General features: G+C 43.4%; 1 protein-coding gene across 2 annotated transcripts in view; it reads right to left on the reverse strand.

Moving 5' to 3' along the window:
* Positions 1-851: 851 nt before the first annotated feature.
* Positions 852-27,430, reverse strand: part of CA10 (carbonic anhydrase 10) — a 449,583-nt gene continuing 423,004 nt past the window's right edge. The window contains exons 5-9 of one of the 2 annotated variants that reach the window (XM_053673299.1): positions 23,552-23,647; positions 18,909-18,981; positions 6,288-6,442; positions 3,713-3,887; positions 852-1,123 (exon numbers count right to left, since the gene is read on the reverse strand). In XM_053673299.1, the coding sequence (XP_053529274.1) occupies positions 1,110-1,123; positions 3,713-3,887; positions 6,288-6,442; positions 18,909-18,981; positions 23,552-23,647 (513 nt within the window). In that variant the 3' untranslated portion in view covers positions 852-1,109. Of the gene's footprint in view, positions 2,048-3,712; positions 3,888-6,287; positions 6,443-18,908; positions 18,982-23,551; positions 23,648-27,430 lie in introns of both variants that reach the window. The other variant, XM_037129593.2, reaches the window with a different exon arrangement.

Here is a 27,430-nt window from a genome sequence, read left to right on the forward strand (position 1 = left end):
TCTTGTGCAAGCCTCTTTAAGCATCTACAAGCATTTAGGCCTCACAAGTAATGTAGGCAGTTATTCGTATCCCAAATATAGATCAGAGAAGTTAAGCAACTTGCCTAGGATCACACAGCAAGCAGGCAAGTGGCAGAGTAATTGAGGTCTGTTTGATTTCCCATCAGTGTTTTCCAGCCATTGTCTTATATGGCTGCCAGGCAGAGGAAGATTCTGACTCAGAGAGGAAGCAGCAAGCCACACAAGGAAAGACTGCCACCTGCCCACCCTAAATCTTTGCAAACAGATTTGGTTTTCTGGAAAAATATGATTTCTCAGTAATAGGCACGTATGTCACCATGGCTAAGGCCATCATCTAACATTGGTGCAAAAAGTAAAAAACATCCAACTCAGTGTATTATTTCAGATATGAACTATCTGGCTGTTTATTTTATTTTGTTTTTCTATCACCAAAGTTACTTGGCTGAAGTTCCTGTGTTTGTGAGTGTTCCCATTTGCACAGACCTTCCATGCTGGTGCTTTCCCTCTTGTGATAAGAAGGAGAGATGAAAGTTATTTTTAATTCAGCCACTGAACAAACATCCATGTCTTCCCTTCCAGCAGCTAAGCCTATATGTTTTCTCCACAGGGTATTAATTACCTGGCTCTGGGAATGACAGGATGGGCTGGTCCCGTGGCTCTGGCTGCCCCGCCGGCCACGGTGAGATTGCTTGTGGACGCAGCAGGTCTCAGAGGCTTCAGCAGGGAGCGTCCGTCTCGTCAATAAACTCAGACGTGAGTACTGGGTAACTTGTTAAACACATTTATTGATTTCTTGACAGTAACCAAACACAGTGAGTGACCATTATAAACAAGAAAAGAAAGGCATTCGTTTGTACTTTGTGAGATCCAGCTGCACCTGGAGAGAAAAGACACCCCTTTCCCAGGAATTTACAAGGCAAAGTGCATTCCTTCAAGGGAGCATCACATGGGAGGGATGGCAGTTTTAAAACGCAAGGACTCTGGCGCCTGCTGTCTCAGGCTGAAGCTCACCTCGTATGAATGATCGAGCCATGGAGTGGAATTAAAGTTAGACTTGCTTAGCAAATGCATTCCTGATTGCCACAAACTCAGTAGAAATTGGCTGCAAATGAACAGAACATGAAGATGAAGGAACGAGTGAAATCAAAGAATGCAGTTGCATGGACCCAGGGCTTAGCCTGTAAGGAAGGAGAACAGATCAAAGCCAGAAAAATAAAATTAACCTGTTTAAACACATTTATTGAGCTGTTAACAATAACCAAACACAATGTATGACCTTTGGAAAACAAGAAACAGCAAATGGATCAATTCTGATCTTGGCAAATCCTACTAGAGATATGTGACAAAGGGGAAATAATTCAATTTCTTTATAGTCTGCGGTGATATATATATACAATGTGTATCTCTTCAATGTCGGTCCTTTTTTTTTCTTTTTAAATTGTTGAGTAAACAGAAGAATGATAATCTAGAAATCAGTGTTCTTGGCCAACTTCGTCCTGGTTCACCTGCCGCCAGCACCCTTAAAGCATCCTAGGACTCTAGCTGAGATTCCTTGATGCAAAGAAGCAAGTCTGCTTGATGCTGCCGAAGCTGTGTTTTCTCCCCTCTCTTTTGGAAGAATTTTTGTATGTACAAAGGCTGAAAGTCTTATTGGGTAGATTTATTAGTTCAGGAAAACAGTATCAAAATTGTAATCAGGTTAACTGGTTATTTTTCTTCTAAGACCTTTTATGAATGAGCCTTTAATTTCTGAAAACTTGACTTCCCATCTTGGAGGCTGTGTGAGTGTGTGTGTATGTATGTAGCTACGTTTGTGTGTGCATGTGTGTGCATCCTCTGCCATGATTTTTCAGATCTTTTCATGAAGAAAGGGCCAATCCAAAGAGTGAATGAGGCTTGAGAAGGGGAAGGAAAGAGAAGAAAGAAGGGGACATTCTAGGTTATGTCAATTCACAGTTGTAGCATTCATTTCACTGAGACGGAATTCTTCTTGGTCTCATTCCCTACTTGAGGAGCCATTCATTTACTGGAAAGACAGAGAAAAAAAACATACAAACACACAACATAAAACAAGGCATAGTTGAATTAATTTGCACAGAGATTGGGGGAATTACTCCAAAGGGGGAGGGACAGTTCTCTAAATGCGGGCTCACTTGTATGTATCCTGCCAACCCCTCCACTTCCTCATGAACTTCTAGGCTTGAACTGTTCAATACTCTTGTCACCAGTCACATGTGGCTACCATACATTTAAATTAGTTAAAATTAAATACAAAATTTAGTGGCCTCCCTGTACTAGCCATTCTTCAGATATTCAATAGCAACACATGGCTAGTAGCTACCATATGGAACAATGCACAGATAGAACATTTTTTATCATCACAGATAGCTTTGCTCTAGACCAGGGGTAGGCACATGACAGCCTACAGGCCAAATCCAGCCTGTGATCTGTTTCTGTAAATAAAGTTTTATTGGAACATAGCCGCACCATTCATTTACATGTTATGGATGGCCTCTTCCACGCTGTAACATCAGGGTGTGGCAGAGGCTGCATGACTCATAAAGCCTACAATATTTATCATCTAGCCATTTACAGAAAAGATTTGCTGACTGTGAGTGCTGTATGCATGGGGTCATATCTGTCTCCATCACTCTGTATCCTTATCACCCAGCTAAGTGCCTGGCACATAGTAGGTATGCAATAAATAGCCACTGAACGCAGAGAAGGCTCAGTCAATGAGATGAGTATTTATTTGTCTGGTAGTTCTGGCTGGGAGGGAACAGAAAATTATCCTTTTGACACTCTGTGTGTGTCTGAGAAAGGAAAAGGAGAGAGGGAATTGTGGGGGGAAGTAGAAGAAATGAAGCGGTGGGGGGCATAGGGCAGTGGTAGCATCTGCTTCTAAAAGCTGCCTGGTAACCCCCACAGCCCCCGTGTTGGAGCTACAATGGACTTCACTGTTCAGGCTGTCATTCATTCCTTACAACAAGCTGTGACGTAGATGGTGCAGGGACCGTCAGGAAAGAAGTGAGGCCCCCGGGGTAAATACCAGCTGGGTGTGCCCTGTTTGTTAGTGTGGAACCAGGGTGGGAACTTGGGTGTCCTGACTCTGGGCTGAGGGTGTCTCCACCACACTGTGCTGCCTCCGTCTTCCTACCCGTGTTGACAGTTTACCGCCGTGGTCAGCAGATACTTAGAGTATAGAAGGGAAGAGAGAGGACTGGCTACGGACCAGAGGGTTACAGGAGGTGGAAGTCGTTTGAGTGGCCATGGTAGGAATGTCAAGTAGGAATAATTGTCAATTCTATGGACATAGCCCTGGAAAAGATGCATTCACACATATCACCTCCTAGTAGCCCAATGGCCTGGCATCCAGACTATTTGCTCATCTAGAGGAAAGGGGTCTCTCATGCACCTAACTAAAAGCTCTCATGCTTCTAGCTATCCTATTTTAGCATATCACCTTGAAAAAAATCAGCCTCTCTGGACTCCTCTGCACAATGGCAATAAAAAGGAATTTAAAGTTTGATCTCTATCTCTAATATACAGGCTTTACAACAGAAAATCCCCTTGTACATGGAAGGTGGTGGTCTTAATTATCATTTACAATCATGATTCCTATAATGGCACATAATGCCAGGCCTTTAAGAATCGGAGGACTGAGCTGTGGCCCTCTGAGCCATGCACCCACCTCTATACTGAAGCTTCTGGGCCCGGTTGTTTGGACAGTCCTTCCCCTGTAAACTGAAGTTGATGTTGGTGCGGATACAGCGGTTGTTGAGTGGCTGGACAGGCCTGAAGTTGTCACTCATGCTCAGAAAGATCTGAGAGGGCTGATTCTGGCTGAGCAGGCGTAAGGAATGCATCTGAGGAGAGAAACGGCTGTGAGACCCACCCATCCTCTTAGATGCACCAGGAAAGAGGTGTGACAGCGTAGACGGGCCCAGCCAGGCTGCCTGGGAAAGGGCACATGAGCCCCTCAGAGACCCTCATTGTGTGGGTTCAGTTGTGCTGGGGGCCCACTGATGCTGCCATGTGTGCAATGAGACTTGCTTCTAGCTCAGTAGTTCATAGTTCTTGTCTCTGAACAAGTTAATTACTCTGCTTTATCCTCAAACATACCATCTGCCAAAGGAGGAAATCCAACTAGGTGTTCTCCAGGGTCTCTTTCTCTTACACCTCATGGCTCAATAATTCCCAACAATTCAGGGAATTATTACCTGACATGAGTATTGTCCAAACTATAGTGATTGGTCCAGAGGTCAGAGCGAAACTAAGTCGGATTAGTCTGGTTCCTTTTCTGTGAAATCAAGACCAGAAACTGCACTGAAACATTTGCAGATGCCAACCTAGGACAGAAGTGAAGGAAGAGTCTCTAGCAGGAGAGAAGAATTAAGTGAATGGGCAGTAAAACGCAGAAGACGGCAGGGATACAGGGCATATGGGGTTCTGGTTCCAGTGAATTTCTGACACCAATTTCTGATCTTAATTTGCTGAATACGCTCAGTGTCTCCTGAACAAATCCTTGTTTGGAGTTTAAGTTATCCGGAGGGGGCTGCTTGTCACTCAAAGTCCTGACCAATATAGACAGGACCAGGGACTTGTTCACATTGTTAGGTTGTACAATAGTTGACCCTTGAGCAATATGAGGGTCAGGGGCAGTAGCCCCATGTGCAGTTGAAAATCTGTGTGTAACTTTTCACTCCACCAAATACTTAGTTGTTTCTTGGTATCCCCTGGGGATTGGTTACAAGACCTCCTACGGATACCAAAATCCACAAAAGCTCACATTCCCTATATAAAATGGCAGAAGAACAATGCATAGACTCCTCCACACCTGTGGACTCCCAACCACAGACTGAAAACAGTACAGATATTTATCGAAAAACATATGTGTATAAGTGGACCGGTGCCGTTCAAACCTGAGTTGTGCAAGGGTCAATTGTATATATTCTGTAAAGGAAAATGGATTCTGCTTCTTTGGCTCATCTTCCCTCTGAGGTTTTCTAGAATCTCAGCACGGTAGCACGTCAGAGCTGGTACACCGTCGTTGTGAAGAGCGGTACTGGTTTCACAGAAGGGGGTTGCCAGCCCTGAGAGCACATAATGGGCCATTACCAAAGCTGGCCTCGGAGGCCAGGTCTCCTGGTTCCCATCCAGGTCTGAGGAATCCAAGCCGGCTTTACAAGAAATACCGGGAGATGCTCTAAAAAATTCCACATTCAAATATGTTTGCGAAAGGCTACTTCTCACAGTGTCTCTTTTTGGACACTGACATCATTATTATCATTTCAAAGGCCCTGGAAAGTCTCCCAACAATGAAATCTATTTCACTCTTTTTTAAATTCATCTTTTTCAAACATATCTGACCAGCACATACTTTGCTCATTTGCTTTCTGAACACTGTCACTGTAAAACACTTTGGGAACTAACCCTGTTTTTCCTTATCACTCAGCTAGGTCAATGTTTCAACAATTAATTCATGCTAAGCCTTTTAGGTGCTGATTTTTTTTAAAAAAAACTATTTTATTTATTTATTTTTAGAGAGAGGGGAAAGGAATGAGGGGAACATCAATGTGTGGTTGCCTTTCTCGCCCCCCCCCCCACCCCACTGGGGACCTGGCTGGAAACCCAGGCATATGCCCTGGACTGGGAATCAAACTTGTGACCCTTTTGTTTGAAGGCTGGCACTCAATCCACAGAGACACACCAGCCAGGGCCAGATGCTGATTATTTAAACATAGGTGTAATGAATTGAATTTGGTACCCAGATTCGTAAGTTGAAGCCCTAATTCCCAGTACTTCAGGATGCGACCTTATTAGGAAATAATGTCCTTATGGATGGATGCAAGTAGCTAAAATGAGGTTATTGAGGTAGGCCCTCATCCAATATGACTGGTGTCCTTATAAAAAGGGAGATATGGACAAAGAGACACAGACGTAGGGAGAACACCATGTGAAGATGAAAGCAGAGTGGGGGTGATACTTCTACAAGGCAAGTAACACCAAAGGTTGCCAAAAACCAGAGGAGAGACATGGAAGAAATTCCTCCTTACTCCCTCAGAAGGAACCGATCCTGCTGACACTTTGATCTCGGATTCACAGGCTCTAGAACTGTGAGAGAGTCCATCTCTGCTATTTCGGCCACCGAGTTTGTGGTACTTTATTAAAATAGTCCTGGTAAACACATACAACAGGTATTTCACAAACACAGCCAGTTTTCACATTATCTACCCCACTCGCTAAAAGACCACAGAGAAGCTCACCTGCATCCTTGTTATATAGACAGGTTTGTTCATTATTATCCAACTTGCCGTCTCATAGCAGGGTGGGATAGTCATTGACCCATCATAAGTAATGAAACTAGAAGTCTCTGGATATAGTTCCTCTATATTAAGTCCCTGTAGTAAATATGCATCATCTAGAAAAGGAAATAAAAAAGACTTAGGAATTAGGTTTCCTGAGAAAGTGCTGATATTGCTGATTTTTTTTTCTTTTCTGATTCCAGAAGACCGTATCTGTCAGGATAGGCTGCAGAAACAAACAGTCCCCCAAACCTCAATCATTTTAAACAATGAAGGATTTTTTGCTCACGTATATGTCCATTCTAGGTTGGCTGAGGGCTTCCTCCATGTCATCACTGTCCACCCTTTGGGACCCAGGCTTTCAGAACAGCTGCTGTCTGGACCCTTGTGAGTTGAAATGATGGGAGGACATGCTCCCATCCCAGAAGTGGCACATGCCACTCCTGTGCACATACTGGTGGGCAAAAAGTCACATGCCCAAGTTGACATCAGAGATGAGAGGAAGCACATTCTTCCTACAGGATAGGACACTGAATACTGGTGAACAGAAATGTGGGCTATGACAAGGACACAAGGAAGCACCAAATATTTGGTTATGGTCCCTGAGACCTGGGACCACAGCATTATAGTCATAAAGAAATGCACAATTGAAGCCTTTAGGGTCTGTGGAAACGTTGCCTGGTCACCATTCTTGTCTATAAACATTCTTAATTAAGAGAACATTAAGAAATAATTTTAGAAAGAAATCAGGCCAAATCCTATCATGAGACTCAAAAGTTAAGTTCAACATCTGATGGCATGTTTGGAGATCTCCTCTCTGTCAGGTGCATGCACGTAGACTTTTCTTTTACACCAATTTGAGGTATTCACACTCATAAATATCTTATTATTAAATATAAGTTTTTCAATTATAAAAGTGATGTATTTCTCAGAATACATGGAAAGAAGAGAGGAAAAATAATGACCCCAAATATCTAAAACAATCGACGTTAACATTTTATGTATTTCCTTCTGAATTTTTCATTTATGTATTGGTTGCATTTTTAGAAAACTAATGCATTAGAGTTTTCAAATTTCAGTAAAGTGCAATGAACATCTCTCACTCCACTCTCCTCTTTTCCATACCATCCTTTTTTGCACACTTTTGCACTCTTCCCCTGGTTTCTAAAGCACCACACTTAGTGCTAGCCATTCTGTCTTAGATTCTGTTGCTGGATCCTGATTTTCTACCTGCTTCTCTCAATGGTGGCATTTCACAAGGCTCAGTCCAAGGCTCTGTGTTTTCTTACTCCATATCATAGAGTAGCCCCAATACTTCCATGGCTTCCATAGCCCTCTGTACCTCAGTGACTCCAACAGTCCTACACCCCCCAGTTTGCCATGAGGGTCAATCACTGTGGTCCATCCAGGAGGCTTGGAGAGCACATGGCAAGGACCCAAAATCTATGGATGAGGGATGGTTGAGGGATGAGGGTGGTTCCCTCAGGCCCCCTCAATTCATGTGTTGTTTCTTATTCACATGTTCAACTCCCAGAGGGAAAGAACTAACTCTTCAGGGGCTGATATAATCTCTCAAGTTTAGTAATGTGTATATATGATGGTAAAAAAGTTTTCTCCAGTTTTCAGATACAGCTGGAACCTCATACTGACCTAGCAAGACTGTTCAGGAAGATAATAATATCCTCACTGACAAGAAACTGAAGACGACAGAGGCAAAGTAACCTTCTTAAGGTCACAGAGCTAGCTGGTAACTGCAGAGGGGGAACTGAAACCTGGATCTTCTGACTTCCAGACCACAGTCATTCATTCATTCATTCATTCTTTCAACAAGTGTTCAGTAAGTACCTATTTGTGTTAGGCATGGGGCTGCGCTCTGGGGATAGTGCAGTAAACAAGATAGATGCCCTCCTTCTAGTTGAAGAGACAGATGACAAGTGACAACATAATATCAGGTGGTGATAAGTGCACCTTGCCTTGCCTTCACCTTCCTACTGATCCTGAGCATTAAGGCTCAGAATCCATTTTCCTGGGAAAAGGCCCCCTTCCTTCCCCTCCTGGGCCCCGACTACCCCAGTGGGGTAACTGAACCTCTCCAGGGTTCTGTCCAAATGCCCATGAGAGAGAGAGATTGGTCAAGCTGGTTTTGGAGACCAGCTCTAGGAAAAAGGACTTCTTTTCTCTTTCCATTGAAATGCTCCTGCCTTTCCATCAAAACTCCAGAGAATCAGGACAAGTTCAAGAGAGACGTGGCTGGGCTGGGTCTGCACTCTGAGTCATGCAGTCAGATGCTTCCATGACAGAGCCATGATGCCCAGAGCACACACTGACATGATGGACCTTGCCAGTTGGATCAGGTGCCAACACAACGAGCTCCCGTCGAGTATCCATCATTTGGCTCTGTTTCTTAAGCCCCTTGTATGTGTCAGGTACTAAGCTAGGTATTGGAGAGCGGACATAATTAAGTGAAGGCATCAAGGAGCAGCAGAGACATATGTATCTGCACTGAGTACATTGAGAAGCTGTCAGTACTGCCTGGGGGTGGGACTCAGGAGAGGATTAACTGAGGAGCTGCCCTGAACTGCATCTTTGAACGACAGAAGCTAATCAGTGTGTGGCTTGCAGGCAGGTGGCTGTCAAGGGCACTGTAGACAGTGATGCTAGAGAAAGAGTAAGGACATGCAGAGGAGTGTAGCAGGGGACAGCCAGAGTGTGGAAGGGAATCAGGGGAGGGCTGTTATGAGAAAAGAGGCTGGAGGGTCAGCAGGGGCTGCGCCCAGAAGGTCCTTCTCTGTGCTGTTGGGAGTTTGAGCTTCATCCTGCAGACAATGCAGAGCCACTGAAGGGTTTTATGCAGGGGAGTGGCGTGATCAGATTTGCACTTAATGATGCTTGCTCTGATGGTGCTTTGGCCTGCAGATTAACATACTGAATGAGAGAAGGAAGCATTTGGCACATCTTTATTAAAGGTCAATGTGATTTGTTTAACCAAGCTTGGATGCAGAGCCTATTGGGTACTCTAGCATGCTGCCATTACTACATTTTATTTTATTTGGCGTGGTGGGAAGGAGGGAAGAACGGAAGCAGTAGAATGAGGGATGTTCCAGGCATGACTGGAGGAAAGAAAAAGAACATTCATGTTTCACTGAACCTATAACTAGCCTCTGTGTTCCATCCACATTTGAGGGAAGGATTGGTGTGTGTGGGCCAGGCTAGGAGCAAGAGGCCAAAGGAGGCATGTTCATGAATTTAACCCACACAGCAAGGTAACAACATGCTTCCAAAACACTGTTGTGCTGATGGTACCGAGACCACTCACTGTGGTCCTGCTGGGAGATTCCCCTTTGTCCACTTCTCCTTTGAGAGATGCAATACTCATCAGAGAAGGTGGGCAGCTTCCTACCTCTCACAATGCTCATTCACTAACTTTGTTCTTTCCACGAATCTCACTAATACACACACCATCACCTTTTGCCCTATTTAGTTTCTCACACTGCAGAACTTGGAAAGACCCTGTGTGAAAGATATGAGCTCTGGACTCAGACCTGAGTGTGAGGGACGACTTTGCTGCTCACTGCCCAGGTGGCCATGGACATGCAGGTACCTGTAATGAGCTTTAGTTTCCACATGGTTGGAGTAGGATGGTTGGAGTAGGCAGTGGCCTGAATGTTTGTGTTCCATCAAAATTTGTATGATGAAGTCCTAACTCCCATTGTGATGGTATTTGGAGGTGAGGCTTTTGGAAGGTAATTTGGTTATGAGGGTGGAGCCCTCATGAATGGGATTAATGCCCTTATAAAAAGCAATTCCAAAGAACTCTCTCACCCTCTTTCTGCCATGTGAGGCTACAACAAGAATTCTGCAACCCAGAAGAGGGTTCTTACCCAAATCCAAATGGGCTGGCACCCTGATCTTGGACTCTTGGCCTCCAGAACCATGAGGAGTAAATTTCCGTGCTTAGAAGATACTTTGTCATAGCACCCGAGACCGACTAAGACAGAGTAGGTGCCTCACAGAGCTGTCTGAGGAACAATGAAAGCAAGCTTTTCAAGTACTTGGCACAGGGCCTGGTCCGCAGTAAGTACTCAGCAATGCTGGGAAACAAAGTTGTCACTCTTTCCTTCCTGAGGTGTCCTTGCCTGCCTTCCCCAGGATAACCACTGCTTGACCTCCTCTAGGTTTCCTCGCTTTTCCCAGCTGGTGTAGTGCCTTCCCTTCTCACCATATTTAGTGAATTAGCTTGCCAATAGTTACTTACTGTTTTGAATGTCCTCACTAAGCTGTGAACTTTTGGGAGAAGGGCTTCCATCTTTTATCTCTAATCCCTAAGGCCCAGTATTCGGTCCATTGCATTGCTGGTGCTCAGTAAACATTGGTTGAATTATGCCCAGCAGCTCCACCTGCTGGTAGTGCTGGGCATAAACTAAGGGAGGAAGATGGGAGTGCTGGGCATAAACTAAGGGAGGAACATCAAAATTCTCTGAAGCTCCGCTGGGAAGTGGATTCTGGTTCTCAAACTATCGTGGCTCTGTTCATTAGCATGAGTGGCGCAGGCCTAGAGCTGTTTATGAGCAGAGAGAGACAAACGTGGGGTGAAACTGAGGCCAGCGGGGTGATCATATGTGCCTCTGCTTGCTTTAAGGGTATTTACTGAGAAGTGATGGTAGAAGTTCAAATACATTTTCATGGAGAGTTTTATAAAGAAGTTTTTTTTTATCTATCTACTATCTATCTATTTATCTATCTATCTATCTATCTATCATCTATCTAAACATAGCTTATATAGGACAAACCTCTGGACTTCTAGCAGGAGTCTTAATTCAAGTTTAAGTTCTAATTGTGACTTTTCTAGTAACTTAACTTTTCCTTCATGGCTAAGTCATGTAACGTCTTACTTGGGGGCACCAGATTATTCTGGATATGACTAGAGTGATCTTCAAGTAAAAAAAGAATTCTATAGACCCCAAAATGTCATTCAAAAGAAGCAAGTGTACACAGACAAATTTATCTCAAGTAGGTCAACTTTTGGGTATGATGGTATTGTAATTTTTTTTAGTATGGGCTCTCTCTTCATAGTACAGGAAGAGTCCATGCATAATCAATAGGTATAGAATATTTATGCCCAAGTTTATTCCAAAAGGCTGTATTAGTTGACAGCTGTGCTCCTGATTTTATGACATGCTCTTCATGAGTCTATTATTTATGTTATGCTGAGTTCTTAGTCATGAAGACATTCCCAAGTTGGCCTTTTTCCTTTTCCGTTTTCCAAGAGAAATGGGTGATGATGAACTAACTAGCGCTGCACAGTGTGGGAAGCTGCCCTCAGCCCAGGCTTGAGTGCGGCCTCTGTTAAATGCATTGTGGTTACGTGTGAGGACCACTGGTGAGATTTAACAGCGCCTGGCTTCCTGCTTATGAAGTTCCCATTCAAGGAGAACAGTGCCAATGAAAAATCCATTATTGATCTCTTGGCAGTTCCAGAGATCAATACTGGATTTGCTTCTGATCAATAGGGGACTATTTGGCAATTTTCTCATATGGAATGACATTTCCTCTTGTAATCTGAGGCACATTCAACTGAAATGAAAAAAGGCAATTACTATAGCATGAAGTAATGTGATTTTTTTGTTTTACACAAACAACAAATGAAAAAAGGAGCCTCGGAGAATTGGATTCATGGAGGTAAGCGGCCTCTTTTCCATTCCTCACTGACTTGAGTTACTACTTAGTGTGTGGCACGGGAGTGGGTACACTGCATTTCACATTCCGTGAAAACATTTCCGGAGCTGTTCTGTGAGATGAAAGTACAAGTTCAATTAAGCATAGAGAAAAGCACCAGGAATCATATGCTTACATTCCTTGCTGATAGTTCATCACATTTAACACCCTCTCCCTCTGAGGAGCAGGCTCACAAAACACTTTCCAAGGAACAGAGACATACAAGGCAGTTACAAGTTGGTCTACCCTTGCACATTCATTGTTTAGCCGGAGTCAGGGTAGGGGTGCTAAAACAAAGCTATAAACAGGTAAGGCTTTCTGAAAAAGATATTTTCATGGACTTGTATGGTGTGTCAAAACACCATGGTTAAAATCTCTCCTCCAAATACCTTTAGTCCCATCTTTATTTCCTCGGAGGAGATATATTAAGACAGCAGGCCCTTCTAAGACCCTTCTAAGTTCAGAATCTATGATCTTTTGGATTCCTTTTGGACTGAAGTTCACTGCTGGATTCACTGTATATGAAATGAATGGAGTATGTGAAAGTGAATGAGAATGTAACTAACAGACGTGGTACATTGTCCTAGGACATTGGAAGAAAGAGTTCATTTATATGTAATGTCCCAATAATGCCTCCCTCCTACCCATTTAGAAAGGCTCTTTGTACTTCATTAGTCACTAATTTCACCACTTTAAAATATCATAAAATTAAAAAAATAATGCTAGCTCAATGAAGTCATGCAGATGCAAAAGTGATAGAAATGTTACCTTTTATATAATCGGGGCTCTGTGCCTGCTAATTAATTAACACTAGGAAAGTGGAGGGATATGGGCATTATTCCAAAACACTACATTAAGAAAAAATTAAAATACTTCAAGTAAATTACCAATATTGCCTCCAGAAAATCCATTTTTCAATGTCATGATTTTAGTCTTGACCCCCAAACTGCTGAAGAGGAATTTAATTTCAATAAAATAGATTTTCTTTAGAAGACTTTCTAAATTCAGCCTGAAATTAATTCAGGCGGGTCTTCCCCATTGTTCTCCATTAGTGAGAGTGTTTTATCAGATTTTCTCAGACATAGGAAATCCAAACTTCCAAGGAAAGAAGTAGGTGCTCATTACCAACCACTGCATGGGTTCACACACAGGGACTATAAACTTTAAACTTCGTTTAAAGTAAGCAAACCATTGCCCTGTTTTGTGTTTGACTTTGAACATATTTTTTACTTGGTGTCATAGTAAACTACTTCACCCCCCTTCAGGAATCTGGCTTTAATGACCACGTAGTTTAGCACAAATAAGAAACACAAATTTATGCACCTCGTTTATACCAGTCATTGTCCAGGCAATTAATTCATTACTTCACTTAATCCTCATCTCAATGGCAGTATTAATACCCTCATTTTACTGATGAGGAAATTGTTATCTCAGAGATGTTAAGACACTTGACTGAAGCCACACAGCCAAGGAAGTGGGAGAGCCAGGCGCCCAGGTCTGCTGGTTCCCTCTTTCTTCACTGAACACACCATTCCCCATAAGCTTGGTGACTTTCACCAGCTTCATATCTGGTTTCCAAAATTCTCAGTTCTTTGGTGAGACTCTCTTTATTTCTTCCTTTCATGGGTTCCCTGGCATTGATTTTCTTAACTGGCTCAATAGAATGACTTTGCACAATTCCTTTTTTCCTGCTAGTCATCTAATCTATGAAGACACCAAGCCAATGGACCATGTTCCCTGAGTTGGCTGCCATGGTGTGGTGCTTCCACACTGCTCGTGCCCCTCACACCTCCTCAGCTAGCTGATGACACAGGCACTCAAAAGGCTCTTCCAGGCTGGGGGTTAACAGTTATCTTTAGAAATGATTTGCAATCCTATGTCACGAGGATATGAGCTGCTCTTTTAAAAGTGAGGACATGTCCGCCTCTCTTCTCTATTTATTCTCACTCCCATGGTTTCACCCAGTTTAAATGCCATCTGGAGCCCAATGATTTTCACATTTATATCTTCAGTTTTGTCTCCTGAAATCCAGACTCCTATATCCAACTTCCTACTCCATACCTCAATAGATGACAATGAATACTCCATTGACATCTCAACTTTAACATGTCTGAAACTTCTAATTCCTTTTCCCATCCACTCACGTTTCATCCAGTCTTTCCATCTCAATTGATGGAAAGGTCTTCCTTCCAGTTCCTCAGGCTAAAAACCTCAGTTATCCTGGACTCTTCTTGTTCATATCACACATCTGATCCATTGAGAAATGCCTTGGCTCCTTCTTCGAAATACACCCCAGCCTTTCTCCCCACATCTCCCACATTTGCCTCATCCATCTCCACTCCGTCTCATCACCTGGATGCAATCACCTCCCAGCGTTGCTTCTTGCCCTTCTCTGGTCCATTCCCAACCAAGCCCACAGTGACCCTCTTGTAGGCAGGTCATGTCACTCTCTGTTCAAAGTCTTAGATCGACTTCTCATTATGGTGGCCCCTAAGGGAAAGGCCAATGGGGAAGACTGACCTCATGACCTCTCTGATTACTACATGTGCCAACAGTGGCAGTGCCACTGCATCCCTCTGTGTGACACTGACCTCCACTGGCTGTTCCATGCCAGGGGATGGGCAGGAATTGCGGAGAGCTGAGGAGGGTATGAGCCTGATCTTTCAGAGTTCCCCCAAGTTCTGTGGTTAGTTTATGTCCTTCCCAAGTGGAAACAAGTGCAAGAAGCAAAGAGGTGGCTCTTCAAATGGACCCGAAGTTGGACGTAAGAGAAAAACATGCTGATAAGTTCCATGTAATGTGAAAGCATCAGCATGACAACTACTTTTAAGACCTCAGAGGTATGCTTTCCTTGCTCTTAAGTTTGAGTCCTTGCTCTCCTGTTATGGAAGAATAAACTACTGTTTAGGACATGTTCACTCCCTCCCCACCCCCATGGGAAGATTTATTTTAATTTGTTTTGTTTAATTTAGTTTAATTTTAACTTATATGTTTTTCAAGATGGCCATGAAATGTATCAGAAGTACAAAGAATGTCACGTGGCTCTCTTTGGCCAGTGGAGAATGGATAGACCTGACAGTGTGTGTTTCAAGCCTAGGCCTGGAGTAATATCACACGTTTCTGACCTTCACCACCAGAAGTACTTGCCCTGGGTGAGCCACCTGATCCCAGGAGAAGGAGAGCCTGGTGGAGCCACACTGCCCTGGTCCACCTGCATGCCTGCAGCTGGAACCACAGCCACCCCAACCAACCACAAGGGCAGCAGTGAGGTCAGAGTGTATCGCTGAAGGTTTTTTTATAATGCAGAATGCTTGTTTATTAATAGCCACTTACTAGATGTATATTCCCTCAAATAACTTTACTTCATGGCACCTTGGTTTCCTCATCTGTAAACTGGGATGGCGATTGTGTCTACTTGGAAGGTAAGTACTTTGTGAGCACTAGGTAAGGTGCTGCAGGTAGAGCTCTCAGCCCAGAGCCTGGAGAGCAGAAAGTTCTCAATTGGCATCATTTCTGTCTTCCTGATGCTCAGCGTGTTGCAGAGTGGGTACCACATCTAAGTGATGGGGCATATTGAGGCCATGCTGGGCTGTCGTTCTGGGTTGCAGCTGAAGAATGGTCAGTGGGGAGAGTGGGTGAAGGTCAGGGTCAGGTGTCCCTGGGTATGTGGTTGGGCTGCAGTTGGGGGAATTGATTTATTTATGTCTTAGAAGGATAGAAACAGAGTACACTGATAGGTGCCCCTGAGCAGGTGGTGTTGTCATCATCTTGACTGGAATTCATTGGCTGATGGTGGCATCACCTGCTGCCTCCTGCTGAGTCTATGGAGAGACTTTCAGGCTTGTGTTTCCCACGCACTAGCTGCGCCCTAGTGATTGACTTCTGATTCAGATACTCCCCTGCTTGCCTGCCGCCTTTCTTCCACAGGCTGGCTGCCTCCGGGAGTCTAGGGAGAGTGGTGTGCATGCTCTCCTGCTGAGCCAATCAATCCTTTCAGCCACAGAGTTTCGGGAATAGGGTGTCCAGGCCATTTCTACACATAGGGGCTACCATTATCCCTGTGGTGTCACCCCCTCAGGTATGTGACAAGTGTGCTACTGGGAACATTTTAATTATTCTCTGTGTGTATAAGAGCACACAATACCTGTGATTAGGAGGCCTAACTCAGTCACATCTCCCCATGGGGTCTCTTTATCTTCCTTCAGTTCTCCTTTCTCTTTCCTTGGCCCTGACAGAGAGATCAGGGGGAGGGGCTCCTGCTCTCTTCTATTTGCATTTCTTGAAGAGTGTCTGGAGAGGTACTGAGGGCGTTTCTTCAAATACATCTTCTGCACACACTGCTCGGCCTGGCACCTAGACCCTTCAAGATCTGGCTGCAGACCACCTTTCCTGCCACTCACTCTGTCTACCCCTGTCCTTGCTACCACTGGGGACCATTCATTCCTCCATTAGTTCAGGCTGACACCACTGTTTGTAGGGCATACTGTTCGATGAAGAGCTGATGAAGACAGAGTTCCTCCCTTCGAACACTTCATCGTCCTCTTAATGCTGTCCTTACTGTGGGTACCACTCTCTAGCCTTAGAATGTCTCCCTTCCTCTAGCCTCCTGGCTGTCTGTCTCCTTCCTTCCTTCCTTCCTTCCTCCCTTCCTTCCTTCCTTCCTTCCTTCCTTCCTTCCTTCCTTCCTTCCTTCCCCCCTTCCTTCCTTCCTTCCTTCCTTCCTTCCTTCCTTCCTTCCTCCTCCCTTCCTCCCTCCCTCCCTCCCTCCCTCCCTTCCTTTCCCCAGCAAATAATTATTCATCTATTCAGTCCTTATTTGAATGGCACCTGCTTCGTGCAATCTTGCCATTTAATTCTGAGCAGATCTTCTGTGATCCAAAACAATTCTCTTCATATTTTGACCACTGAGCTTTTTATTCAAATCTTTATAATAGACTATGATATGTTTGTCTCTCCAACTAAAGAATGAGGACCTTGTGGACAAGAAACATGTTCTTGCTATTGATCTCTCTAGATCTTCGCTCTCAGGAGCCACTCAATAAATATGTGTGAAGGTCTTGGGTTTTAACATTGCTATCCACTTCAGCTATTGTCACAGTATGTCCCTCTCAGTTCTGGCAGACCCGATGGGGGTGGCAGTCGGGAGGCACACCTCATTTGAACTAGATGAAGTTGAAGTTTCTCTTGGCCACAAAATAGCCATCCATCATTGGTCCCAACGAGACCTGTCACCTTGGCTCTCCAGCCCCTATTTGCACCAGAATCGATACAACTCCCCATAGTGCAGACTCATATGGATGTTTCTTCTTCAGCAGCAGCTATATCACTTAAAATTAATCAGACCAGAGCCAGGGGTGGAGCAGGGAGGACAGTCCTGCTAATGATTGATTCTGCAGCTGGCAATCTGTTAGGTTGTGTGTTGGGGCTTAATGCACGATTTCATGGCTTTTCACGGTCTCTAAACTGCAAGTTAAAGATTATTTAAAAACATTTTATTTAATTTTCATGCTTTTTTAATAAAAAAAGTTAAAAGACTAATCATCTTTTACGGGCAGTTATCAAATATGCTATTTGCACATAAGGCAGAAATGTCTTCTTTAGCTGAGAAATCTCAGGGGTACTGGTGAGGAAGGGCAGGGTAGCTCTGGAGACAACTTGATTCATTCTTCAGGGTGGTGTCCATCTAAATGGAGTGTGATCCTTCAGATTCATTCATCAACCCCACTGCCCCTCGCCCCCTCCCCATCCTCTTCATATGGGAGTGACTTGGCAGCGAGCATTTGTGGGGAGGGCTGGGCCTGACCCATCTTTATATTCTGGGAGCCTCGCCTGGTGTCTCTCATTGGGCAGGTGTACAGGAAATGTTTGCTGGATGAGTGAACCCATGAATGAGGAAAGGGTTCTCCGTCCTCTGCCTCCAGCAGTCCAAGGAGAGACCCGTATGCATTCACCCTGCCTTTGCCACGTCACCATGGGAAGCAGAGTGTTTTAACTTTTGTGAAAATCGTTATTCACCTATGGTTTGATTCAGAATCCTAGAAGAACCTTCAATTCAACTTCTTCACTTTACAGATGAAGACACAGAGCCAAAAGGAGGGAGCTCCTTGCTTAAGGAAAAGTCAGGACTTGAATCCCACTTCAGGTAAAAAGAATTTTTTTTGTATTGACTTCTTTCATCTCTTGGTGTGTGTCATTTCACTTAAGTTTTCCCAAATGCTGTAACTTCTGGGATTTCTGTGGATAACAGTAGGCCTTTTTCCCTCTTCTCCCTTCAATTTTTCTCTTTTCTGCTTATACATTGTAGAGATAAAACACCCTGGGCACCCAAGGAAATGGGACAGAGTCCTCTAGATCGATGGGCTATACCATGAGGATGAAGAAAGATGCCACCATGCCTCTGCCTGAAGGGGACCCAGCAACACAGAGAGGGAGACTTGGCCCAGCTGAGGGGCGCTGTCAATGCTGAGGTTGGATATAAACTACCTGGAGAATACTTTCTCCATCATAAAACTGGCAAAGCCCCAAATATGGCTAGCTGCCATGGTGGAGTTTGTCAGCTAATAGAGTGCCCCAGCTCATTACCAATCCATGGGATAATGACGACCATTTTCATAATAATCATTATTGCCTTAGACAGGCATGGATGACAAAGACACCCCAGGGATGTCTGTTTCAAATGAGCTGCTTCTTATCCAGCCTTGACTCTCCAGAGTGACTTTCTATAGCATTAAAGGGTCAGGGAGCTGAAAGGGGCCCTTGGAGATCATCTGTTCTGGCTTCCTGCCTTCAGACAGAGCTAACCTTTATAGAATAATTGTATAAGAAATTGTTGTTGTATGAGAAATAGTTGTTGCATAAGAAACTTACTTTTGTATGTTATTCTTGTGATGGTATCTCTGTTGAGCATTCGATTAAGAAATGGGTTTGATGAATCAGAAACCTAGAAGAGAAAAGAAAATTTTTAAATGACTAGGTAGTACTTTCCCAGGGTAAACACTGCCTCCACGAATTCACTTGTTTGTTCACATTTCTTGAGGGTCTAACATGTGCCAAACACTATGATGGCTGGAAATTCAGAGGTAAAATACACACACACTATTTTCCAGAAATCCCAGTCTAGAGAAAGAAGACAGGTTAAGTAAATAGTGGTTATAATCTAGTATGAACAGTGCCATCATAGAGTCACAGGTACAGTGATATTAGACGAGGACCATCCACCTGGGGAATCTGGGGAGCAAAGGCCTGACCTGAGTCTTTTTAAAAAAAAAATCATTTTAGGGAGAGAGAGGAAGGGGTGGGGGAGGAGATGAAAGGGGAGAGAGAGAGAGATAAACACTGATTTGTTGTTCCACTTATTTATGTATTCACTGGTTTATTCTTGGATGTGCCCTGACTGGGGATTCAAACCACAAACTTGGTGCATTGGGACGATGCTCTAACCAACTGAGCCACCTGGCCAGGGCCCTGAACTGAGTCTTGAAGGATGGGCAGAGGTTAACAAAGTGCTCTCATGGTAGAGTGTGGAAACAAGGAAGAGTAAGGAAAATCATTACATATAGAGGATCTGTTTGATGCATGGACATGGGAGAACTAGCCGTGCTCAGGCACGTATTTCATTGTAGTTGGAGCTGGGAACATGGAGGAAGGAGGGAAGGTGAGGCTAGAGGGGTAGGTGGGGGCCAGCATGTGTCAGGCTTTGGCAGTCACATTGGGCATTTAAACTTTGTTCTGTAGGGATGGGTCGTCATCAAAGGGGACAGGCAGTTGCATGTTAGCAAGGGGATAGTCATCTAGGTTGAGACTGAGAAAGAGCACACAGAACAGGGGTATCGGGAGATGAAAACAAATCTCAAAAAGTAATAGAGAACCTTATTATATAATTGCTCTTTAATGCATAAATCAAATATATCATACACTATGCCATTCAATTATCCATCCCTCCATCCATCCATGCACCTATGCATCCAGTAAATATTTACCAAGTACCTATTAGGGATCAGTCTCTATTTTATGTCCATGACCTTAGGTCTCCAAATTCCCTTTTTGGGGAAAAAAAAGCCAAGGTTCTAGGAGCTTAATCCAGGAGACCACCATTTGTGCCCCCACATAACTGTGGACACTGTTTCCTTGGCACCCCTGTTTTTACTCAGCTTTGCCGAGGCATCATTGTTCACGTTAGTCGTTTCTCTCCTACCTGCTCAGCGCAGCTCTACTCTGTAATTTACACCTCAGCTACTAATCGGATGTTGTGACACATCAACATGTTAAATCTGATTTATTCTAAGGTTTGGAAAAATTGCAGCAGATGATTATTATTATTAGATAAGCAACAGGTAATTTTAGTTTGGAAATAGCCCAGATTGTTTGTTTTCCTGCCACGTGTCTCCTTTCCCACAGTTTCCTGGGTATTGTGTTGAGACGCACACCAAAGGGAGGTTGGTGAGTGACAACTGCTCAGTGGTGTTTGTGAAAGCCCATCCACCGATGGAGGAAAGTCCCAAATCAAACACTGCTGCCCCCTAGGGGCTTTAGTGCCAAACCTGACTTTTACTTTCCCATACTCTGGCTGTTTCCCATCCCCTCTGGCTGTTTCAAAGAGAGCCTGAAGCCACCTGTCTGTACCAATACCCCCTCGACATGCAGAGAGCCAAAATATAATGTTGTGGTCTGTAAGGAATCTGCTATGACCCACAATTGGGTGCCTTGGGCTCCTGGTGAGTATGGGCACCGCCAACGTTGGGACTGGACCCTTTTGAGCTGATTAAAAATAATTGAAAAACTTCCAAAGTGTGCACAGATGATTTGTGGGCTCCAGCGTGTTGGCTGCGTGGGTGAGGAGGATAAAATATGTACTTGGTATAAGTGAGCTTAAGTGGGAAGTTAATGGTGTGTGATTGAATAGCAATTACAGCCAAATCTTGGTTCCCTGTGGTCACGGGAAGGATGGGGGATGAGGAGGAGATGGAGATAATAAGTAAAACGCACAGACAAACAAATCTCCTATTTTTAACCAACAACTCCGACCCTTCCACGGCTCTGCTGTTGGCCAGTGTGACACCACCAGGGCTCAGCTGATCCAGATGTGGGGCCTCTCATTTTCAGTTCCTGCCTGCCCTGCAGGTAGCTGAGAAGGGGAGGTGGGAGGACCAGGGGGAGGGCAAGCCAGCAGAGGCTGTGAGCCCTTAGAGACCGAGCGCTTTGTTCATCTCTTTCTATGTTCCAGTGCCTAGCACAGGGCCTGCCTGTGCTCCATACTAAGTTGGTGTTTTGAGGCCAGTGAGTGACAGGTCACAGCTGGAATATCTGGAAGTTGATTATATCATACAAAGATAGGAATGCTGTCATTTATTTTGAGATCTAGCCAGAAAGCTTCGTGTCTGCTCAGAAAAAGAAGGGAAGCACCCCTAAGGGACAAAATGGCTTGAGACTAGGCAGAGCAAGTCACCACCCACTCACTGACCTCAGGGTCAGGGGCATGAGTTCCTCCCAATCACCTGCAGGGAGGCAGCCAGGACCTGCATTAATAGTCTTGATGGAGCAAGACATGCTGGCAGTGTGCTGTTGAAGAGGCTGACTTCCTCAGTCACCCTTGTCAGCTGTGATGCACATGAACTTTCAGGATGACAATGACCCCATAAGCATTGAGCAAAGTGACACGAAGTCAGGGACCAATGCTGAGGCAGCCACCGACAGACAAGCACTGTTGGGCAGCCCATATTGGCTGTCGAGTCATTCCCTGGGAAAGCCACAGGAGAGGTAAGCGCCTGGATGGGTGTGTCCCAATATTGTGACATCTCTGCAGCCTTCCCTTCAGTGAGTGGGACCTGGGATGGATGCACCAGTTGGTTATCAATGTCATAACTGGGGCTGGTTGAGGGATATGGAATTTGCCTTGTCCTTGTGGGCAGCATGGGGGTGGGGGAATGATGTTTTTAAATGTCGTTTTCATCTTCTTCTCAGTTGCTTCCTCTCAGCTCTCCTGGGGAGGCGTATAGTGTGAATGAGGTCATTGATATTACAGTCAGGCAAGACCTAGGTTCTCTTCCTACATGAGCTATTAGGAGCTACATGGACTTGGGTGGAATGCCAAAGAGTCTCTGGACCCTTTACCTCATTAGCAGGATAGAACACCAATGCCCACCCTGCAGACTTGTTAGGGTTAAATGATAAAATATATGCAGAGTACCTGGCATTCGGGAACCTGCAAGGTCTGTGATAGTGCCAGGAGATAAAGAGCAGAGCCTGGCAGGACCGATTTCTATGGGATGTCCCATCAGGTGTTATAAAGGCCTAAAAAAATACGCTTCCCTGGCCAAAAGCTCCATTATTCTCTTTGGTGATGACAAGCTAGAGGAGTTTGGGGTTGCTGGCCAGGGGGTAGCAACCAGGGGGTTACAAATGCTCTTGCCCTTTGTATGGCTGTGCCCAGACCACCGAAAGGCTGGACCTGACCCAAGTGAGAGAGAGGACTTAGAAGGAGGCGTGGAGTATTGAGAGGGATGACCAGAAAGACAAAGTGCCTGTTGCAAAGCCTGATGCTTTCAGGGAGGGCAAGGGAGTGGTACCTGGGGCTCCTCTGTGCCCATTCTTCTGAACAATGATGATGTCATCACCAGAACTTCGTTCCAACCCCATAGTGCTGGCAAATGCTGGATTTTATCGATCATCTTCCTCAGATTTCCAAGTTCAGATTGGGACACCTCCTCTAACGGTCTGGCCAAAACTTCCTAAGGGGTTAACGCAGTCACTGCCAACTTTCAGAAATGCCACACATTGCTTTTTTCCTCTAATTGAAAAGACCATTTTTTTCTTTCTCCCTTTAAATTTACATACCTGTTTCACTCTCCATCTGTCAAAATGTGAACGGTAATTACCTTTTAACAAATTAGAACTAGCTTCGTTGGAGATTTGTTGGCGGTGACTATTAGGAAGATGAGGGGCCTCCCTAGAGTGTCCTAAAGTCAGCATTGGTGATCTTTGCTTAATTCTCCCCAGGGGAAGCTCATGGGAAAGAGAGGGGAGGGGGGTGCTCAGAGCCCTTGTGCAGAAGCCGGAGGGAGCTGCTCTGTGCAGTGGTGGGCGGGTGGGGAAGGCATCTCACATGTCCCTTGGATCTTTTTTACAAGCGATGGGCAGGGCTTCAATCTCCTGGGGTGTCAGTGAGCCACCCCTTCCCCTCCTATCACATCTTTCTGATTTTTCTGCATGAAGTGAAACCTGAAGCTTGCTTCTGGATCCAGCACATTTTTTTCCCACCCCCTCCAGAACAGAAGCTGCTCCAGTTCTCGGGCCCTGATGCTCTGAAATGAAACCCATCATTTTTGCATCTCACTGAGAGGGGCCTCATTTTTCATAAATCTCATGGATGTGAAATCACCACCCTGCAGCTTTTCTTGGGCATGTACACCACCCTTTGTGTTATTCCTAAGATCCAACAGGACTGTAAAGAGGTATTCTGATTGGGGTGGGGATGGCAAGAGGAGAAGAATAAAGGAATGCAAGATACTTACTTTTATAAATATAGAAACTACCACCAGTCCATTTGGGCTCTTTGCAGCTTCTGTGACATTGGTATATAACTCATGGTTATAGTGGATGAGTTGCACCTGGCAGGAGGAAAAAAACAGTAATAAGGACAACACTCTAGCATAAAAATGTATGAGGCACAGAACATCCACCCTTCATAAGGGTAAATGGTAATGTATGTTGTAGAACAACTGGAAGGACAATCTTGTAATCAAAGGGATTTCGAGATGTGTATGTGTGTGTATAAAAATGCATGCATACACACACACACACACAAAAATAACCATATATATTTGCAAATGTTTTCTGGTAACAAGCATGCCTTTCATAAGCTCAGTGCCCATCTGGCTCTGGCTCCATTTCAGGATGTTTCCCCTAAAGTGTGTGTAAAGTGAATTTCCCTTATTAGGAGTGGAACTGCCCTGCAGGGGCCGACATGCTGCACCAACAGCTGCTCCTGGCAGCGAGTAAATCTTGCTCCCGGCCTCTGGCTGAGCAGGGAATGGTTAGGTCCTAAAGGAGAGAGAGCTGATGTCTCAGGCTGCTCATGCACCAGCCTGCCCAGGTCATCTGACCGTGCAGGGTTAAACTTCTTTCTCGTTCACCGTAGATTAGTGAGAGCCTGTGCAACACTCAGTGTGCAGAACAAAAGGAGTCCTGGAACCGCATTCCAGGAAATGGGTTTTCCCCGTTGCCTAATTTTTCAAAAATCTCTTAAAAAAAGAGATATTGTGAAACACAGCACACCTATATAATCACAGAATGCCCCACCAATTCTGAGCCACATGAGACCCCACTAGAGTGGGACTCAATTGTTTCCTCTGAAAAATGAGTATGGTTATCTTTGGATTCATCTCAGGGCTGTGGCTTTAAAACAGATTTTTAAACAGCATGGAAGTATAATTTTTGTAACAAAATAAAACATAAAGAAGGAAAAAAATGGTAAGTCCTCTCCCACACCTCTGTCTAATCCTAGCCCAAACAATATGACTACTAACACTTAAGAATTTACTTTTCCAGATTGTTTTTTTGTGCTTATAAATCACAAACACATATATGTGTCAGGCTTGAAAACAATAAATGGGTGAATTCCTACAAATATATAACTTACCAAGAATGAATCAAGAAAAATAGAAACCTGAACAGATTAACACAAATATAGAAATTGAAGTAGTAGTAAAACATCTCTCCCAGGAAAGAAAAGCCCTGGACCAGATGGCTCTGCAGGTGATTTTAACCAACATTCAAAGAAAAATTCACACCAATCTGCCTTAAACTCCTCCCAAACAATAGGAGAGGAGGGAACACTTCCAACTCATTTTGTGAGGCCAGCATCATCCTGATACCAAAGCCAGATAAGAACAGTACAAGAAAGAAAACTACAGGCCAATATCCCTAATAAACAGACACAAAAATCTTCAATAAAATATTAGCAAACTGAATTCAACAGCATATTAAAGGGATTATACATCATCACCAAGTGGGATTTATTCCTGGGATGCAAGGATGGCTCAATATATACAAAACAATGTGATCTACTCTATTAACAGAATGAAAGATAAAGACTACATGATCACCTCAAGTAAACTCAGAAAAAGCATTTGACAAAATTTATTCTACATTCACGATAAAAACTACTGTAAAAAGGCACAAAAGAAACCTACCTCAGCACAATAAAAGCGATGCATGAAACATCTATAGCACTTATCATAATAATGGGGAAAACCCAAAAACTTTCTAAGATCCAGTACAAGGCAAGAATGCCCACTCTTGCCACTTTCACTCAATATAGTACTGGAAGTCCTAGCCAGAGCAGTTAGACCAGCAAAAAAAAAAAAAAAAGACATCCAGATTGAAAAAAAAATGTAAAATGATCTTTGTTTGCATATGACATGATCATATTTGTAGGATACACTAAAGACTCCACAACAACAAAAAACTTAGAACTAATAAATGAATTTAGTAAAGTAGCAGGATTTCAAAAAGCAACACACAAAAGTTGGTAGCATTTCTACATGGTAACAATGAATTATCTGAAAAAGAAAATTAAGAAAACAATCCCACGTACAATAGTGACAGAAAGAATAAAATGCTTAGGAATAAATTTAACCAAAGAAGCGAAGACCTGTACACTTAAAACTGTAAAACATTGATGACAGAAATTGAAAAATACATAGATTAATAGAAAGACATCCCATGTTCATGGCTTGTACGGATTAATATTGTTAAAATGTCCATACAACTCAAAGTAATCTATGATGTGATCCATATCCATTTCCAATGTCATTCTTTACAGAAATAGAAACAAAGTATCCAGAAGTTCCTATAAAATCACAAAAGACCCCAAATAGCCAAAGCAATCTTGAGCAAAATAACATAGAAGCATAACACTTCCTGGTTCCAAAACACAATGCAAAGCTACAGCAATAGAAACAGCATGAGGCTGGCATAAAAACAGAAGTATAGAGCAATGGAACAGAACAGAGAGCTCAGAAATAAATCCACACATGTCAACTAATCTTTGACAAGGGCACCAAGAACACACAATGGGGAAAGAACAGACTCTTCAATGATTGATGCTGGGAACACTGAATATCCACATGCAGAAGAATGAAATTAAACTCTTATCTCACACTGTATACAAAGATAAACTCAAAAATAAATTACATAGTGCCTGTAAAACTATTAGAGGAAAGCACAGAGAGAAAAGCCCCCTGACATTCATGGGTCTTGGAATAACTTTTTTGGTTATAACACCAAAGCACAGGCAGCAAAAACAAAAATATAGACAAGTAGAATTACATCAAACTAAGCTTCTGCACAGCAAAGGAAAAACATTCAAAACACTGAAAAAGCATCTTATAGAATGGGAGAAAATATTTTCAAACCATACAGCTGATAAGGGGTTAATATACAAGGAATATATATATATATATATATATATATATATATATATATAGTGAATTTATACAACTCCACAGCAAAAAAATTAATAGCCTGATTAAAAAATGGGCAAAGGACATAAACAGACAATTCTCAAGACATACAAATGGCCAATATGTACAAGAGTAGGTGATTAATATCACTAATCAGAGAAATGCAAATCAAAACCACAATGAGATGTTACCTGACACCTTTTAGAAAGATTATTACTAAAAAGACAAGAGAAAACAAGTGTTGATGAGGATGTGGCAAAAAGAGAACCCTTTTACACTGACAGTGGGAATGTAAACTGGTACAGCCATTATGGAAAACAGCATGGTAGTTCCTCAGAAAATTAAATACAGAACTATCATATGATCCAGAATTCCCATTTCTGGGCATATATCCAAAGGGAAGGAAATCTGGACCTGAAAGAGGTACCTGAATTTCCATGTTCACTACAATATTATTCATGATAGCCAAGATATAGAAGCAACGTAAGTGTCCACTAATGGATGAATAGATAAAGATGTACAATACAATGTTATTCAGCCTTAAAAAAGGAGATACTGTCATTTGCAACAATATGGATTAACCAGAAGAACATTATGCTAAGTAAAATAGCCAGGAACAGAAAGATACATATATATAATCTCATATATATATAAAATAGTCAAACTCATAGAATGGTGGTTGTCAAGGGCTGGAGGAAGGGAGAAATGAGATGTTGATCCAAGGGTACAAAGTTTCAGTTATGCAGATGAATGTGTTCTGGGAATCTAATGTACAGCATGGTGACCATAGTTAACAACACTACATCATATACTTGAAAGTTGTTAAGAGGATAAATCTTAAATCTTCTTACACACACACAGAAATAGTAACTAGGAGGAGCTGAAGGATGTATTATTTATCTTGATTATGGCTATTTTTCCACAATG

This window comes from Artibeus jamaicensis, unplaced genomic scaffold, assembly GCF_021234435.1.
Source record: "Artibeus jamaicensis isolate MK-2021 breed Jamaican fruit bat unplaced genomic scaffold, CSHL_Jam_final contig_1998, whole genome shotgun sequence".
Lineage (NCBI taxonomy): Eukaryota > Metazoa > Chordata > Mammalia > Chiroptera > Phyllostomidae > Artibeus > Artibeus jamaicensis.